Consider the following 20095-nt stretch of genomic DNA (forward strand, 5'->3'; position numbering starts at 1 on the left):
TTGATGGCTAATTGCAAATTTGGTAAGACGTGTCGGACTTTAGGAGCTCCACACAGTCTGACGAGAAAGCGGCAGCCTGCTGGGCTCCATACCCAGGGCAAAGTCACCCTTTGTGGATACTGCACTACGGGGCTCCGCGGCTAGCTGCATAACTGCATAACTATAATATATTTACGGTTTGAATTTCGTCACGCCACTTTGATTTTAAGGCATTTTTATGAACGTGAGGCGTCTTTGTAGGACGAGCAGCTGCTTGCAATATGTCCCATTCATTACAATGGGGAAATACCGCAGCTAGCTAGCTACACTTTCGCCATAACTAAATTATATTTACAGTTTGAATTTCGTCATGCCACTTATATTACATCATTCCCCACTATCTTATAAAGCTAACCGTTGTGTCCGATTTGATTTTAAGGCATTTTTATGAACGCAAGGCGTCTTTGTAGGACGAGCAGCTGCTTGCTATATGTCCCATTCATTACAATGGGGAAATACCGCAGCTTGCTCAGTTTCGCATAACTAAAGTATATTTACAGTTTGAATTTCGTCGCGGCATGAATATTACAGGTTCCTCAAGGTCTTACAAAGCTTAGCTAACACTTGTCCGATTTCGGATATCAATTGAATGTATTTTTGTGAATGTCAGAGTTAGGAGGAGGCTAGCTAGCTCTCATTGATGGACTCCATCTCACCGCGGCTCTATCAATGAGACTCATGGACAAGAGGCTTTATTTCCCCGATTGTTTGTTTAAATAACTCAACACACATACCCATTATAAGATTAACTGGAACTTGCGGGCTGCGGTGAAAGATTGCGGGTGTAACAAGCTCGCTGACACTGCGGTCAGGGTGGCGATGTAGCAACCCAGGCAGCACCAACACCGGCACTAAACTCCGACACACAGTCGGAGAAAATTTGCAATTAGCCATCCTTTTTCGTAAAGCGGCCCATATTTGAGCTTTATATGGTTGATTTCTCGCATAAAAAAGTTTCAGAAGTGAATTTTGTAATGGAATAGCAGAGATCTGCGTGACCTAGCTAGATTCAGAAGACTACCTGATCTCAGGTCAGTTGTGTAGCCTATGTAAATATTGGGGCGTGACTGTTCTCTTAAGGTTCCGGATTTTGAGACGCTTGCGTAAGCAACTCAGCTTTGTTGGGATTCGCCCGTTTTCAGCGGCAGTTTCAAAATATGAGATTTTCATAGTAAAGGGGTGTCAGTGGGACTTTGAGCTTCTATTTATGTCCTATTTACCCACCGAACTGTCGTTATTCAACTATGACAGGTAAAATCGGTTTTGCATTCTATCACCCCTTTAAAGTGTGTGACCGTGGTTTATATCTTGTCTCTATATCTTTTGTACATTTTACACTATATTATACACTATATTTCACTGTAGTCAGAAGGGACAGCTGGGAATAAGACTTAGACTTTTATTTTTATTTTTTAGCATTACCACACTCTTTCGCTACCACTTCAAGGGTAACTAGTGTTTTTTTTCAACCTGGACCCCATTTCCCCATGCATTTGGGTCTAATAGACTGATGTGACCAAAAAGAGATTTGAGATTTGCAATGACTGGCCGGCGCGAACCGAGCTGCAATGTAAACTAAAGGGCAATTGTGCAGCCTTGCTTTTTGTCCACTAAAAGCGTACAGAGTACAAGCTATTGGCTATCATCCTCATTCTCAAGCAAGAGATTTACTGTATATGATTGTGAAAATGTGGGGTTTATACTTGATTGCATTTCCCTCCAGCATGTCCACTTCCCATTTTGTAAAAGAAACTTCAGTCTTGAAAACTCAACATATAGCTCTTGGATGCGCCCGTGCCACATTGTTATCAATATGTCAAAACGTATACAGTAAATCCAGTATTACAGATGGCCATTGCTATGATTAGATCTAGACAAAGAGGGAGCCACCATTATGAGATGTTCATATGCATCAGGCCTTTGGACCAGCTGTTGTCCACCTGACACTGGCTCCACTCTTCACTGATGACATCTGAATACACAAAGTAGACAATCGGCCGCATGTTGTACTCTGCCTGCTGGTGAAATGCATTTTTTTCGAAGCAATCATAGTGGCTCTTGTTAACATTTTAATGAGAACAAATGAGATAACCAGCATTATCACTGTAATCAATGTCATCATTACCTAACCAGAGGGCTTTGAAGTATCCCTTATGTTTTTTCTACATGCTTGGTTTGCAGACAGTAGGGGTTGTGCTCTAGCCAGGTAGCAGCTTTGCTGCCATTTATTATCTGACGGTGATGGATAGTGCAAACAGTTGCTAGGGTAATAACAAAGTTTTATTGCCCTTCCTATTACGTTAATGCTGTCACATAATCTCTTCGTGCTTCCTGTTTGCTAGAAAGCTCTTTCTCATTCACATGATATGGGACAAAAGCTCAGAGCAGATGGATGCTGTCATTGTCTGAGTTCTTTATAAAACAGAGCAGAGCAGTTTCCAAGGTGAAGGCCTCACTGTCAATTTTATATCAGGTAGTGTGAATGATTAAACACGCAGACTCAGACTTTTGCCTAGTTTTAAGTAGTTGTGCAAATACTCCACCTGACCATATGTTTACATTTGGTTTTTCATTTATGTCACTGGTGTGAGTATGTGAGATACTTACTTAAATACCCATGGCATCGTAAGTGTCATAATAACTGTAAAATGTTTTTTCATTACTGTACTGTATGTGAGTATGTGACTCTGCTCAGCAAGTTCTATAATAAAGATCAAAATATTATTTAAACCACGACAGAAAAAGGACAACACATTTTAGCATTTTATTTCCAAATAATGTAGTTTATTTGCTGGTACGTAAAAAAGACAAAAGTGATATAAATATAATAATATAAATTAAATTGCACATGTTTTTTTCATCTGTGTTTTTGGTAAGAATGTGACACACATATATTACAGGCAAATAAATACAAATAAATACAAAATCATAAAGTACCTTTCATGCCTGTTCGCAAACAGTGTAAGACTTTGACAGATATACATTGCACATCACAACCACAAATGATTGCCTAATGGCAAAGAAAAGTGCTTTCTCCTTCCCTCCCGTTTTGGTTGTCACTCAGTCTGTAATACTTTCACTTGACCTTGATGTACAAACTTCATCTGTGTTCACACAGCAGTCCACTTAAGGCATCAACCTCCAATTTTATTTCCATTTTCCTTTTCTCTTCACTCGTCGGCGTCTACAGAACAAACCCATCCACTGCTGGTCTTGTGACGATCTCTGTGTTTGCACCTGCGTCCAGCTTTATGACGCAACGCCTAATGTCATGCCTTTTGCTTTCTCAACCTTTAAGGCGAACCACTAACGAGCCTCCATCGGATTATGGAGACAGTTCACGCCTTCTTCTCCTGCTGGCGCTGCTTGGTGGCCTTGGCGCTTCGGTTGGCTTGGCACACTAGATCCCTGTAGGCTGGAGAGCGGAGGAAGCGAGGGTAGCAGTCTTTGGCCATGAGCATGTAGATCTTGTGCTGGGCCGGGTCGAAGCAAGAAGGTGACGCAGCCAGCATGTTGGCTCTGGTGATGTCACGAGTTTCGTGGTCAATGTTAATCTGGAAACAAAGGACAAGGACATTAGTTTTCTTTCCATTTTGGAGAGGTTAGCAGCTATAACAAAGCCTAACTGCAAAGTATGTGTTTTAGGCCTCACAATCTAACTTTTCGGATTCAGATATTGGTTTGCCTTACCTCCCGAGGAGCGTCGCTGCCAATGAATTCATCATAGATCTTTTGGGCTTTGGCTGGTAGTTTGGCAGTGCACTTGGTAGTCCTGTAATCTTCACAAGCAAAGTAGAACGCAATGTTCTCCTCGCTGAACTCAGACACCAGGAAGGCTGTGAAGGCGCACAGTCCGTCTGAGGAGAAAGAGGAAATTTGATTACTTATTATGGCATATGATGTCCCTGCAGGCGTTCCATGTGTCTATAAGTGTATCTACAGTGTGCATTTACTGGTCATTTTTTGTGTGCAAATGTGTCAAGAAAATCGAGATATGTACTTACATTTGCTGGACAGGAGTTTTTCAAAGGACTCTCTCCACCTAAGGCATTCCTCCAGGGTTGGCCTGAAAATAGATGAAGCAAGATTAGATTTAACCCAGAATTCCAACCAAGCACACAGTGACAACATATGTCAAATTATTTTTGTAGTAGTATATACCACAATATGTGTGATGCTTACTTATTATGCCCTATTTTGCAGCAGGATAGATTCCAATTGGATTTTTGCAAAATGCTCCCCAGCCTTGCTTTCAGCTCCTTGGCCCTGTGAGGACAAGAAAACAGGTTAGATACATTTTTCACAACACCTTGATTGCATCCTGACAAGCCATTACTGTGCGGTAAAACTCAACGCAGCATGAATCCACACTGAGTGCGAAGTCTAAATTTAGCATAACCTATAACGGACACTCATTTGACTTCTCCAATGCTCTCACACAGATAACATATATTTTTTATAACATAAAGATAAAAAAAAAAAAACATCTGTCTTCCATTTCCTGTAATCCAAATCCCAAAACATCAGCCACGTGAGTGTTTGCATGGCGCTTTATGTACCTTTCCAAGCAGCAGGTAGGCAGCGATGCTAGTCCTTTACACATACTGTAGCAGCAGGATGGAGCTGGTAGGGGTGGTGTCTCGGTCGGGTGGCAGTTAAATATCCGTTTAGTAAAGCTCAGTAGGGAGCGCGATAGTCTGTGTGTCTGAACAGAGCCAGAGCAGAGGTTTTATAGTCCTACCTCCCCTGCTTCTGACATGTCATCAGCCCTCTCAGCCAATGACAGAGAGAGAGAGAGAGAGAGAGAGAGAGAGAGAGAGGATATACAAAGACAAGGCTGGGAAATAACTGAAATGATAAATGCCACTTTTGTTCTACAGTACGCTATGTTTGTCTTGCATGTCCCTGAAAACACGACACATTAATAATCTTTTAGTGTTTTCTTTCAAAACAACTTATTTACGCACGTGAAAATAGAACATTTGCAGTATTTAAACCAGATGTGTGAATACTGTAGCGAGCTTTAAGATATTGTTTCCCTCTGAAATGGAGTAACCTTTAGAATATTCTTAAACTTGGCACTTATTTGTCATATTTGACCTTTTTTATCATAATTGTTTATCAACACATTTTAGCTTCAAACTTGTGTTTTATCATGCAACTACAACTTGTTACAAAGCAGAGCTTGTCCTCAGTAAGTTTCCCCTATGCAAATAAAGGTTTTAAGCAATTAATCTGCGAGTAACCTCACAAGCCGATCTGCTAATAACATCCTGTGTCGTCACATCGTTTCTCGACTTTGCACAAAGAAGACATCATTTAAGAATTAGGCAGGTTGATAAAGAACCTTTCTGCTGGTAAACACAATAACACCCAGCCTCTTTATGGAGCTGATAAAGGTGTTCACTCCAGGGAATGATGGGAAGGAAATGTAGTATTTACTTAGTTTAATTACATTACTGTAAGCAAGCTGAAAATACAGTTCAACAATACTCTGCTCAACACAATAAAGCTGAAAGCGAGGCAGTCCCCCATATGGCGAGCTGCAGGTTGCTTATCAAGGATTTGTTCATCATATAATTCAGATTAAAGGGCCATTAGGAAATCTAAGGCAATATGTGACTGAAGAATGGTAATGACTCATTACTTGCACTGCTTTACAGTGGCGTATTTCTAAAATAGAGAAGTTCCTGTAGCTGATTAAAGCAACAGGAATCATTGATAATGTCTGTTTTTGTAATGTTGTTGAGGTTTTCTTCAATGCTAGATCCTAGAGTCACCAGAGCAAATACAGGAATTCGAGCATCTAAACAACAGTGAAAACATTGTGTTTCACTCGTCACGCAAGTCTACGGCCATGGGCGTTTCGAGGAACTGAGACCCAACATGGCTGTGTGATGGATAAAATCTACTCCCCTCTAATAAAGAAGTGTTTGTTGTCAGAGGTCAGTGGTGTGATATAAATGTGTTACCTAAGTCACTTCCTAAGAGACAGCTAGATTCAGGACTTTTATTAAGAGACATCACTATCTATTTCCCTCTTTATAGAGATAATAATGTACGATAGAAGAAAATGTTTCGGCATATACTGAAACAAGGACTAATTACTTTTTTGGACTAGAATAACCAAAATATTCTTGCACCACAGACCAACACATTATATACACTAAGACACAAGAAACTCTGGCATTTATGTCTACCAGTTTGATCACGAGGAGTATTGTATATACTTATATTATATATATTTTATTGTTCAACAGTGAACCAGTAATGGGCTAGTGTTTCTTTCATACCCTGCCCTGGCTCTCAGCCCCAAGCCCATTGGTTCCTAATGAAGACTTAATTAAAACATGTCACAATTACATATAATAGTTTCACATTTAAAAAAATAATTTCCTACAACAGATGCACAATATTTTTTTAACTAATGTTGATCGAACAGGAGGAAATAGTGTCTTTGGTGAGACCATTTCACGGCTTCTCTACCATTCCATCATGATTACGTCACTATGGGTCTAATCGCCAGTCTTTTTATTGCGCCCATTTTAATAACCAATTGTTCACTCCTGAACGAGCCTCTCCTGACTGAAGTAATACTTGTTGTAGGATCCACTCGTTGGTTTTAGTGTTTTCATGGGATTTGTTGATGATAAGAAAACTATAGAATTTGAACGGACGGATCCTTTGAAGAGTAAGCGGGTGGAAGAAAAGTCATGGCTTGGGTTATTTGTTTGAATGCTTTGGAAAAAAAAACTATTTGTTTGACCTTTTGCGGTTGAGTGAACAATGGCTGTGTCCTCTCAGATGCAATAGTCGAAGTAGATAGTGGTTAGCAATTGGAAATAGAACGCCTTTCACATCCCATCTCCTACCAAACAATATTGTTTTCCTTTAATCGTCCGGATTTCTTTCCTAATATTCAATCACTAACCATAGAGGTGGAAGATCAGATACTAAGCATTTTTGGAATGGCTACTCAAACAGGTTGCTTTGAAAGGCACTGAGAAAACAAGGATTAATAAAATAAAAGTCCAGATTAATAAGAATATTGCTGGGCAGCACTAATTAGGGTGAGTCACCTAATGTAGAGTGGTTGGCTCCAGCTGGGAAAACACAAAACAACTGCACAGGGATTACCTAACCTGTCCGGATTCATTTTGCCGGGGAGCATTTAATTGCACCGTTTTTTATTGCCAGAAAAGAATAAAGGTCTGCCTGGGAGCCTGGGGGATCCCAGCTACCCACTCACCTACTCAAACACTCATACTTTGATGCCAGCACACTTCTGAAAAACGTCTCCGTGAACACGTATCAATAGATTAAGAATAACGTGGACATTTACACGAACTGCCGTGAGACCGGGTTGGATATAAGATAACATCTTGTTTCTCAGAAAAACAGTTCTGGTGTAATCCCTCTCTGGATCTAAGCAAGAGAGAGTTTCATTGTTTGATCAGCCATCGTCTGGTTTTTTGTGGGCCTCTGACTGTCATGCATCCCTTTACGCTGATGTTCCACATATAATATGGTATTGTATGGTGTTACTATATTTAAGTAATAGGATTATTACTCTATGGGTTAAATAGTTATTGCTGACAGATTCTCTGTCTGTGCGAATGATGCTTTCAGTATTGAGGTTGTTTAGATGCTCTGGAGCACCTTTGCCCAGTTTTCAGTCCTAGAAAGAGTGAGTTAAGGGGTGATTTTGTGTTTTCTATGTATCTACCTAGCCATCTTATTATCTAAAAAATAACATTGCCTAACTTTACCGACACATTTAGCTCAGTTCACGACTGAGACTGATACGGACATTTTTATTGCCATGTCACGCTGATTCCTATTATTTGAGTCCTTTGTGTTCTTGTCACTGCTCACACAGTTGATGTCTCATTCTCTCTCGGACTGTGCTCAGCAGCGTCTCGGGTTTATATTGTATAAGCCATGACATGTTCTCAGGACGCCCCTGGCACTTTTCCCCTCACAACCAAACTCTGGATCAACAAATAAAGTCAAATATATCTTGAATAAGGGCTTTGTTGCTAGAGATGTGACTTTCTTTCTTGTAGAAATGGTGAAGGATCAAAAGGCAATAATAAACATAGAAACATATCTTTGTGTCAAAAAGTATTTGATTCTTGATGTACTATTTTACAGTTATTTGCTCTACATTTCAAAAAATGGCCTTTATATGAGAACACTGAAGACAACTTATCTTGAATGTGTCACATTAGAATATTAAAAAGCACCAAGGAAACGCAGGCAATGCTGATAAACCAGAAGTGACATTTACCTGTATGAGTGAGCCTCAAACGAAAGGTCACATCTCACTCCTAGCTTGCTTCATCACTTCTGGGACAGAATCGAGGCTGAGGCCAGTTTAGGATACTTATGTATCAGAGCCCTACTTTACCTCAACCCACAATTCTATTCTTATTATTCACTAAGCCCTTTTACCTCATGTTACCTAAAACCAGAAGTCTTTTCTCATCTCTGTTCATCTCTAGCCGGGGCGAAGACCTTTTAGTTTAATTTGGGCTCAGCTGTGATGGAGGGAAAAGCTCATCTTCAGCACAGCGTGCTCCTTTCACAGTTCACCTCCATCTGGGTTCTGCTGCGGAGATGAGAAAGCAGGATTGGGATCATCCTCTCGTCGGGGGATGCTGTTATGCCACCCTCTATGATGCATAATCACCAAAGAGAAAATGACAAATAAATCCGATGAGGTCCCTGACACTGTACTTTCACTCCGTGTTGGAAAACGGAGCAGCAACAGGCAATAATAGTATTATTTGATTGTAAATGACACTCTGATGGCAACACATATTGTGTGCAAAAACCTGCTTTTGCCTCTCAAGCTTGCATGCATCTCCTTGAAGTTAAAAATCCAAATTCTGTGAGATTAAGATTTCCAAAATGGCTTAACAGCATCTGCTTGTTGCTAGCCCAGTTAGCTGTTGAAGTTTGTCATTTGTCAAGAGCAGCTCACAGTGCTAACTACAAACAGACGTCCTTTTAGCTATATTTTGGCACAAATACTAGTTGGAACATGTTGAGCATAATGCAGATGGCACACAAGTGGATTCTAATGCAATCGTAAAAGCCTGGATGTTTGAATACTTTTTCACAGTGAAATTTGGTCTGGTTGGAAACGTGGTGACTGTTTAAGAAGTAGTGTGTAGATTACAATGGTGTGTACACTCCATTGCCAGTTTAATAAGTACACTTTGCTGACATTTTGCCATACATACACATATATATATATATATATATATATATATATACACCATCTGTAACAATGAGGCTAGACTGGATATTAGAAACACCTCCTAATGCAACACAATTTAAAAGTACCACAAAGTGCAGCCTCCAAAATGACCATTAGGTTAATTCAAATTTCTCTAAAACATTTACAAAAAAAGCTGAACATTATGAGCTTTTAAGATGGTTAGATCTATTGCAGGGATGTTGTATTGGACTACATTCTTTTTTAAGGAACTGGCAAGTGGGTGAATCTGCAACATAATTGTGAAGCAATACAAGTGTACTCAATCAATCTTCTCTTGATAGATATAATCCGAATATTGAATCAGAATTGGGTCCAAATGCGGTTTGCTGTTGAACAGATAGTTTCCAACTGGAACATCTTGTTCTTTGTGTTTTTATTGATGATGACAATACGGCTCAAAGACCGTTGTGCTCAGGAGGACAATACAGATCTCGGCATGCTCCGAAAAGGAGGCTGCACTCCTTTGTTTCAACAAGAAGCATTTACCAGCTGTTCAATTTGCTTTGCTTTGTGATGCTGATTGCAAATCACTCCCACAATACAGAATGTACAAATTAGGCTGCAGAAGAGACACACACACTCAAAGCTTACTGAACATGTTTTCCTGTGGGTGCACACATCCAGTGCGCTGCGAGACAACTGGTGCATGTGTGCACCATCACCGTTCAGTCAATAAAACTCAACTGTGGACAGGCTTCCCTGCAGACTTGGTGCGACTTTGTGCCCGAAGAAGCGTTGAAAGCATAGCCAAAGCAATCATTTTCCAGTAATAGCCCTGTGTTTGTAGCTTGTTTGTGTTCACAGCCTGTATGTGTTGGAGAAAAGAAGGTAAAATAGGAAAAACCCAACATGCAGGTCAATGCCACAGGAAGTGTCTGTAATGTTTCCCGACATTACGTCAGCTTGTTTGTCTGTTTGTTTTCTTTTTCTGAAGGTCCCTCAAAGTAGTGACTAAGGAGCGGAAGGGGACAGCTGTAAGCCTGTTTAAACCAATAACTGAATGGAAACATTCAAACGGAAAGATGAATTGGTAAATTGGTAAATTCTTGCCAATGGATCTGCACAACAATAGAAATGTTTCAAATGGAGATAAAAACAAAGAGGATGGAGGATTTAGCTTATTTTGGTCCTGTAGTATTGTACAGTATATTGATTTTGTTGTTTATGATTAAAGCAATTCTTGTCTAATGCTGGATATTTCTCCACTCGCTAGAAAAAAATACATCACACACATGAATAATTAGGTTTTTAGTCTACTGGAATATGTTGGCTGTATACGTGTTTATCGTCAACATGGCAAAGCTTTCCCGCATTTTTTCACTTTGCTCCATGTTTTCATGGCCACGAATGAGTTGGCTTAAGACAGCCAACTCATCCACTTAATCCAGCCAGGTACATAGATTATAAATCTATGTACCTGGCTGGATTCAGATTTATTTATTTTGGTTCATTGTCATTCAAGCATGTTAAAAACATGAAGGAACGGAATTTGTCACTCAGACTTAGCAGCGTACACAATAAATAACATAATAAGTGTTTTAGCTAGAATACAATAATAATAATAATAATAATATCTAAACCCTATAATAAATAGAACAGAGTTAAAAACCGAGCAGCAGTTAAAAGAACAGTTCATCAGTAAGCAAAAAAGACAGAGGACAGACTTAAACGCATGACTCACTAGACTATCATCTTCTTCATACTGGAGAAGGTGGACAACCACATCTTGGCGTTTGTACACTTCTGTTTTTGAACATATTAAACAAACAGTATAACATATTAGTTAGTGAGCTTTAGGTGCTGGAAGGAGGATATTGTTACCTTTGTGACAAGAGAAGATGGGACACATTTTTGCCATTCCTTGGGAATGTGACATGTCATGGTAGAGCAACACCTTCAAATGAGGCCATATCCATGTTTGCCTGGAGTGTTAATGGAGCTCAAATTTCACAAGTGGTTTCGGCGCATATATTGGCACCATGACTGTAAACTGATCGCAGGGTTCTGTCCTATGCAAGATATCTTAAGAATGATGTGTTATTATAATGATACTGTAATAATGATACCTTGGCTTAAGTGTAAAAAGCATCCAAATGTTTGTTCAAAATGTCATCTTAAAAACCGAGTTCACAAGATGTAATCTTGGGGTCGAAGGTGAGGGAAGGAAGCTTCATGATATGGACTAGAATTGTATCTTTAAGAAATAAAATGTCTTTAGGACTCACATTCCTCTGAAATAATAATCAAGCTTAACAAACTATGTTGTGTTCAAAATGTTTAAAAAGACACATAGCAGTTATATTAACTTATATTGACAATTTGAACAAAACGTGGATTTGTGCTTGGACAGTCTTTTCCCCAAGCCTCTCAACATTTGTGAAGTTGGCCCTGTTTGGTCTCTGTGGAAGTGTATCTGGCAGTGTGCACGGAGCAGCCTCAGGTTGCTCAGCTGCCTGATCGTCCTCTGGGGAGGAGAGGAGCAGGCCCAGCCAGATGCTCAACGTGGCTGTTAAACAATAACCACTGGAGTGTGCTCCCCCCTCAGCAACACTGTGATCCGGGACTACTCCCAGGAGTCTGTTTAGACAGAGGTCAGCCAGGCCTACAATATGCAAACCATGATAATCTGTGAAATAATGCATGTGTTTTTCATTACTGGTATGCTTTTATTTTTTTTGCGCACGAATTAATATCAGAAATCCCTTTATGTTCAAACCTTTCATCCATTCTTAATTTGTTTAGTTATGTAAGACGTGTGTGGTCACACCACCTACTTTTGTTACTTCTCAAATTTCATGAATTGAAACCATTGTGAATGGAAGTAGTGCAGTGTGCAATTAAACCTCAGACAGTACAGCAGAAGTCACACAAGCAATAGTGAGCTGGATTCTGCACAGGTGGTAGCTGTGATTCTGTAACAAGATGTCTGTTTGACATAATGATGCTTTGAACTATATGTTAACATTAGAATGCTAACATGCTCATATTCATAATATTGGATTTATGTGTGTGAGTTTGCTAACATTTGCTACTTAACACTTGATACAAGCTAGACTGATGGGAATTGCATTTATTTTGCAGGTATTTGGCCACAAACCAATGTATGGACAAATAGAAATGTTTAGCTGATTATGGCACTAGACGAAAAGTTTGGAGATCACATGAGATTCCTAACCTTCAATTACGAAGATTGAAGAAAGAGATATTTCATTGGATAAGTGACATTTTGACCTGCTTGTGGTGTTCGATTAAAGTCATCATGTGAAGAACATGAATGTCTGTACCAAATGTCATCTGTCCATGTAATAGTTGTCAAGATGTTTTTTTTCCAAATCAAAAATGGTGGTGAAACCTAAAGTCAACATTGATTTTTTTTTTTTAAGTTACGTAACGTTCTTAACTAACGTACGTTAGTATTTTAACTCAAACCACAATCTTTTCTGAGTAGTTTTGTTGCCTAAACCTATAACCAAGTAACATTTGTTTTGTTTGAATTCCCAACGGGACTCCCCGAGCGTTAAAAAGTGACACTAACAGCGACCGTTACCATGTCAATAGAACCTACTACTGTGATGTAGCAGGGCCCTGCTTACCCATACAAGGCTGATAATCACTGATAATGCCCATTCAATGGACTGATAACATTTGAAATGGGTGGCCAAACAAACACATGGTATCTTCAGAAGATAACCCAGCGCTAGAAAACATGTTACCTTGTTTCCTTAGCAATATGCTACTGCTACTACATTATGACGCCTGTGTTTTAATCATTTCCTTCTATTTACATACAGTATTTGGGTTCCCACCAGCAACACTGGTAACTAGACTTTTTTTCCTTTTTGTTTTCCTCACAAATGCCTTTGGGATAGAGCACCAAACATGATGCTTTTTATATATATGACAATTCAGGTACCTTCTTCAAAGTCAATCCACATCAACTATAAATGTGTGTTGTGTGCGTCTGTGCTGTCACGTGTGCTCTTCATTTTACACTCACAGATCATTAAGCCCCTGGGGACCCATTATTGTACCAGTTTGACTGAAGTATTAATAAACCTTTTAAAAGTGTGTGTGTGTAAGAGGTGGTGTGTAATTAGAGAGTAGCAGGGCTATCTGGCTGAGCTGAACCAGATTTCACATTCATGAATAAAATATAACCATGATGTTCTCTCCAACAAAACCCCCCTCCAGCCGTTGAATGACTGTGACATGTAGGTGGTCCTTTACCAGCAGAGCTTGCCCCGGAGAAATTACCGATAATGATTAACTTGACGCCGAATGGCTTTGGACTGATATTTGACTCCCCTCAACATCACATACACACAGTATGAATGTACCTGCTGCCTTGGAGATCAAGACAAACAATCGGTAATGTCAATACCAGGGAGCAGCAGGCACTTTTATTATTCCCAGAGACTTGTTTGGAACTGAAAATAAGAGGTAACACACAAGTGGGCAATCCAGTCCTATGGGAATTTGGTTTAATAAGGACCTGAGAATACAGTATCATTATAGATATGTGGAGATTTGTTAAAGGTTTTTGTATGAAATACTGCTCTTTGTTCATATTATACCCAGATGATAATAAAGCATGTTGAAACAGCCTGGATATTATGCTGAAACAAATCATTGTTTTACACCCCCCCCTACACCCCACGGGATATTTGGTAATAGCCTGATGATAACTTGTGTTAGCCGTCATTTGCTTATAAGCACATCCAGCAAACAGAGAAACAATGGCATTTATTTAAAGTCCTGCCTCTGGACATCATATGGTCTCCAATGACTCCTCTGAGTAAAATATTTGAGTCTTTGGCTGCTGGATGTTTTAAATAAGTACTCATTGTTCGCAAGTTGCTAACTGTCCGCCGATTGATGCTGGGCAGGTAGCTTAGAGTGGGTTTATCGGCTAGTTTGCTGCAGCTGGAGATAGTTTGGATGAGGGAAAGCTGGGACTACAGAAAATGTGTTGTAAAACCAAAATAATGAACAAGGCTAAAATGCTACATTGAGCTGCAGAGTTGGTTGATAATACTCCGTGGGTTCATCACTACATGCAAGCCCTCATACACTTTACACATTAATTTAATTCAGTGTAGAAAACATATTGACTAATTGAGCGTTATATTTACATCTTACATCATCTGATGAAATACAACACTGAACAATTGTGGTAACATGTACAATTCATTTTGTTTTGTTGTTTTTCCCGCACTTCTGTTGTTTGTCTCAGAACCGAACAGGATGAGTTATCTACTATCCTGCTCATCCTCCCCGTGATCTATAGTCATGGCAGCGCTGCACCATGGGTATCGTGTTTACTATTGATTAAGAGACCAGAGATACAGAGTTTCAGAGAGAAGAGAGCTACTGTAGAGCAGTGGGAGGGAAACTAAAGCAACAAAGGATAGAATGATGAAGAGATTGAGGGATACTGATGTCATTAATACAGTTTTCCCATTGGTTGCTGTCCATTAAAATAAACTAATAAATAAAATGTGTGTTTAAAGTCATTTGAACGAAGAAGATTGAGTTTGTGAAAAATGTTAATGCTGTGGTTGAACACAACAAAGTGCATTGTGAACAAGATGAGTATGAGGCTGTTACTTTCCGGTGACTATTGAGTTTTGCTACAAAAAGTTGACGGTCATACGACAATGTGACAGTTTACTTTAGGCACCAAAATGGCTAGATCACATTAGAAAAAAGGTTTGTGGTTTGGGTTAAAAACACCAGTACCCTAAGTATTATTCCCAGGAAACATTTCCTGGGTAAAAGTCTTGTGTTTTCTCCTTAACTTCTTTCATAACTCAAACATACTTGCCTCTCCTGAGTGTTTTGGGACCCACAAACCACCCTGACCTCCCTATGCAGAATTTTACAGTCTTATACAGCAGCAGTCATTACGGGACTTATTGTAATAAATAAGTAGAATACATAGGAATTACAGTACAGTGACAAATATAATGTCACAGTGGGCTTATCCATCCCACCAGTGCCCCAGATACTAGAAAAGAGCACTGGTTTCCTCATAAGTGGTGCTGTAGACCACAGGTCTTCCACATTTTTTAAGCCAAGGACCCCTTAAGTGAGAGAGACGGATCAGGGACCCTCTATTTATATTAAACTGGTTCTACAATAATGTTTGCACAGCCTAAAGCTTAAATACATACCTTTTTAGTGCATAGAATACTAAGCTATTGAAATAATTGTCGGCATGATTTTATGAATCTTAATTTAATGTTAAACATACATGTGGCACAGTAATCATGTTTTCGTCTTCGTATTTTTATGCACGTTTTGAAGTATTGCATTAGAAAATGTTGATGGAAACGGCAAAATTCAAACAAACGTCCTCAAATTCACAAAAAGTTTTAACGCTCGCTTGAGGTGCTTTTTCCCTTTCTCGAAAAAGAGTTAATGCACAAAAGGAGAGATGGAAACAGCTTTGCCGAATAAGTTGTGACGTAGTGAACATGTAACTCACATGACTATAGTCCCGGTATCTATCGGATGGGGAAAGGATCGGGATATGGGTCCCATCCAGTGCGCTGTACACTTGTGGCACAAGGTGCGTAGTGGAGTTGCGGTGCGCTATAGCCTGTTCCTCAGCCACGTCGGGTAAACTGAAGAATTGGTTCAACAACTTGAATCGCATGGCCCTGCACACCGCGTAGACACAGCGGTGAACGGTTGTCTCGTTGACACCAAATGTCTCTGCCCCAACCCTGTATTCTGCACAGATGGCCAACTTTTACAATGTTACCTCTCTCCATTTAGCCTAAGAACTTAGCTTCTAAACTCTTTGATGTAGCAGGCCGGTTTGCAATCTACAACCATGCGTAACGTCAACTTGTGACAAAACTCTGCCTTGCGTAGTCTAGTTTATTCGCTCTAAACCAGTTGATGGAAACGCTTCTAATTTGCATTCTCTTTTTTGCGTCATTTTAAAAGTTTGCTTAAGTGCTCTTTGGATACTTTTATATAGACCTTAGTGGTCCCCTAATACTGTATCTGAAGTCTCTTTCTCGAAATTCAGCCTTGGTGCAGAATTACAGCCACTAGAGCCAGTCCCTCAATGAGCTTTCCTTAGGATGTGCCATTTCTGTGTTTGTAGCTATTGAGGAAGAGAGAGGGGGAGGGGGGGCAAGGTGGAGGGTGGGGGTGTGGCCTTGACCAACTGCCACTTTGCTCGTTTGAAAGCCATGATGTCTCTCTTATGGGTGGGCCAAATTCTCTGGGTGGAGCAAAGCAGAGAAAGGGGAGGTAACCTTGCTCCTTATGACCTCATAAGGAGCAAGATTTCACATTGCCCATCTGAGCTTTCATTTTCTCAAATGCAGAGCAGGCTACCCAGGGGTCGGTTTACACCTATGGCTATTTCTAGCCACTGGGGGACCATTGGCAGGCTGGGGGAACACATATCAATGTTAAAAAACCTCCTAAAGTGAAATTTTCATGCCATGAGACCTGTAAAATTCTATTGACAATTAGATGGAAACATGACTAGTGAATCCTTAGGATTAACTGTATCTGTGGATGACTGCCTTAGTGACTACCTTACCTATAGGCCAGTAAGCCTATCATTAATGTTTTTTTTGTTTTGTTTTTTTTTACAAATAGGCTGATATATATTTGCTAATAATATGTTGGATTCATGTTAAGACATTTTTTTTTAATTTTTTAAAAAGTTCACAATAATTTGGTGACCCTTCTGCAGTAACTCTTCTGTTGAAGATCTCTGATCTAGACAGTAGAAATAGTGCCTTAAATGTTTGATTAAATTCTGTTTTTAGTTTTCCATTCTTTACTTTGTGACTCATCGTTGTTGAGCAGCTGCAACTTTAGACCTTGGATGTGATGAAATGTAAAGTTTGTTGAGCAAAGTTCTCTTCCATTTCCTTAGCAATTAACTGACTTTGTTGCTCATAAGCCAGTTAATTTATGTTCTATAACATTTCATGCCTGCTAATTATTCCAATATAATGGTAAATAGAAACCAGACATTCCAATCTTCATTCTCTTCTCCAAACATTAAATAGAAGGATGAATCACCCCAGATTGAGGACTGGGTTTTCATTTATTAGAGTTTTTTTTCTTCTTGTCTGGTTATAAAATGGCATTGGAATCTCGGTCAATCTGTCTGTCTCATCAGTGTATGAATGCATTTTCATAGCTCTAATACGCTTTTGGTATTATGAGAATTAAGTCACACAGGGCACAAAATATAGATGCAGATTCATTTTTAATCACAAAATTTAAGGGGGAATTTACATTCATGTGGAACACAGTGACATAGCATATAGGGTGACATGTTGTCGAGCCAGATTTGTTGTATTTTAACAGTTTGGCCTTCACAGTACACATGCAAAAAAGAAAAATATTTGTCTCCCCTGAAATCTTATCAGCTTATTTAAAACGATTGCAAATGCTGAGGGAGCACATTTCAAACACATTGTTATGTAGGGACTTATTTTTTGCAGTCATTTTCATAAAATACTGATCAAGTTAAAGGTTATCTAAATAGTTATTCTGAGTATTGCATCATGCTGAACATTATTTAGGAAATTTACATAACACATTATACTTCAGAACAGATTCCATGGGGGTCAGGCATTCAAGTCACTACTGGGAGAAGGCCAATATTCAGTTTAATGAATCACTGAATGCTGAGTATGCTGTAAATTTCAGCAAATTAGTTTAGTAATAAACAGCAATTTCGTTTTGTGTGAGGTTTTTGAGTTACTTTTTAGTCAGCACTTCCAAACTTTTATGTAAATAATGAGTCATTTTAAATCCAATGTTGATCATGCTATGAAACATTTAATATGGTATTTTAGGGCGATGACATGGCTTAAAGGAACACGCCGACTTATTGGGAATTTAGCTTATTCACCGTAACCCCCAGAGTAAGACAAGTCGATACATACCCTTCTCATCTCCGTGCATGCTGTAACGCTGTCTGACGGCTCCAGCATTAACTTAGCCCAGCACAGATCCTGCAGGTAAGCATATCACTCCGCCCAAGTACTATATTCTTCCGCCTGAGAATATAGTTCCCGGTTTGTCCCGGCTGTGTCTCATGTTACGTTGGTTTTTGTACACGCTGTCACTCTACAAATCACAACATGTAAATAGGAACATGTTGGCGTTATTTTGTCACTTATTCGGAGCAGTAGGATTACTGGAACCATTCACCTGCCTGTTCTGTGATGGGCTGATGCCGCTGGAGCCGTCAGACAGCGTTACAGCACGCACGGAGATGAGAAGGGTATGTATCGACTTGTCTAACTCTGGGGGTTACATGAATAAGCTAAATTCCCAATAAGTCGGCGTGTTCCTTTAAATCAAATCTAATTAAAAAGATATGAATGATAATACATTACTATAGAATTCTGTCTGGCAAGGGAAGATTGGTCCATGCACTGTAAACATTGGTATACAGAACAGATTCACAGAGATGAAAGCACATTTCCACTTCCTGACTAGTAGTGAATTGAAGGAAAACAATTAACTCAACCCTTCATTATACTCCACATGTAATGCCATACCTACAAAAGTTTACAATACACAGGAACATGTAGCTATATCAATATCTAAGTGCAATCTACTTTGGCACAGTTTCAGATATTAAGTGTTCACTCACTTCATCATTTGTTGTAAACACACAAACTACCACAGCAGGTCTAGTCACCTGCGTAAGGTGTCTATTTCACAAAGAACTGAAGATAAGCAGAGGTAGTTCTGGGCGATAAAACAATAATGGTATTTATCCCAATAGACTTCCTTCTTGAGGATTTGAAGAATCTGTGTTATTAAATGTATTGGTCATGCCCCAACAAAAGACCACAGCTAACATCTGTCAAAGGTGATCCCTAACTTCATGGTTAGAGTACCCATCTGTTCTGTTTTTTTGACAAACTGAGGATTATAAAGTGCTAAGAAATAAATCTATGGCATTGAAATGTTTAAAAAAAAAAATTCTTAACTTTTATTTAACTAGGTAGGCCGTTGAGATCAGGTTCTCATTTGCAACGACGACCTGGCCAAGAAAAGCATAAGCGTGCAAGACAACGTACAGTTTCACATACAATAAAATACAAGAAAACTGAATACAATAGGCTACATAAAGTGCAGATTAGGTGGGCATTAAAAAAAATATTTACACAGTACGAACACAGACACGTCTTACGCTTACACCATCTTGGATTCTAGTGATTATAGTGATTCTAAATGTAGGGACCTTCTGATTTTTCATTCATCAAAATTTTTATCCATTTGTTTGTTTGTATGTTTATGTGTATCTATCTGATTTCTTCTGAAGTTGTGTATGTAGTAATAAATATCATTATCGCACGATATGGTAATTCTTTATTGTGATAATATTTTCAAACACATCGCCCAGCACTGAGTAGAGTTAAAGGTCCCATGGCATGAAAATTTCACTTTGAGGTTTTTTAACATTAATAGGAGTTCCCCCAGCCTGCCTATGGTCCCCCAGTGGCTAGAAATGGTGATAGGTGTTAACCGAGCCCTGGGTATCCTGCTCTGCCTTTGAGAAAATAAAAGCTCAGATGGGCCGATCCAGAATCTTCTCCTTATGAGGTCATAAGGAGCAAGGTTACCTCCCCTTTCTCTGCTTTACCCACCCAGAGAATTTGGCCCATCCATGAGAGAGAGACATCATGGTTTTCAAACGAGCAAAGGGGCAGTTGGTCAAGGCCACACCCCCACCCTCCACCTTGCCCCCCCTCTCTCCTCTTCAATAGC

General features: G+C 39.5%; 1 protein-coding gene across 1 annotated transcript; it reads right to left on the reverse strand.

Moving 5' to 3' along the window:
- Nucleotides 1-3112: 3112 nt before the first annotated feature.
- Nucleotides 3113-4752, reverse strand: rgs16 (regulator of G protein signaling 16). The gene is made up of 5 exons (XM_039810242.1): nucleotides 4599-4752; nucleotides 4222-4305; nucleotides 4044-4105; nucleotides 3730-3896; nucleotides 3113-3593 (listed from the first exon to the last, which is right to left on the reverse strand). Exons 1-5 carry the CDS (start codon nucleotides 4640-4642, stop codon nucleotides 3378-3380), a joined length of 573 nt encoding a protein of 190 aa, XP_039666176.1. The 5' UTR covers nucleotides 4643-4752; the 3' UTR covers nucleotides 3113-3377.
- Between the last annotated feature and the right edge of the window lie 15343 nt (nucleotides 4753-20095).

The sequence above is a fragment of the Perca fluviatilis genome, chromosome 9 (assembly GCF_010015445.1).
Source record: "Perca fluviatilis chromosome 9, GENO_Pfluv_1.0, whole genome shotgun sequence".
NCBI classification, from domain to species: Eukaryota; Metazoa; Chordata; class Actinopteri; order Perciformes; family Percidae; genus Perca; species Perca fluviatilis.

What these genes read in the sequence shown, in the direction of transcription:
- rgs16 (XM_039810242.1), bottom strand. Translation starts at nt 4,642, where the DNA reads ATGTGTAAAGGACTAGCATCGCTGCCTACCTGCTGCTTGGAAAG. An exon ending in TGCAAAATAGGGCATAATAA is followed by an intron (nt 4,106 to 4,221) that starts GTAAGCATCACA and finishes ATCTATTTTCAG; the next exon opens with GCCAACCCTGGAGGAATGCC. An exon ending in GCAGCGACGCTCCTCGGGAG is followed by an intron (nt 3,594 to 3,729) that starts GTAAGGCAAACC and finishes CTTTGTTTCCAG; the next exon opens with ATTAACATTGACCACGAAAC.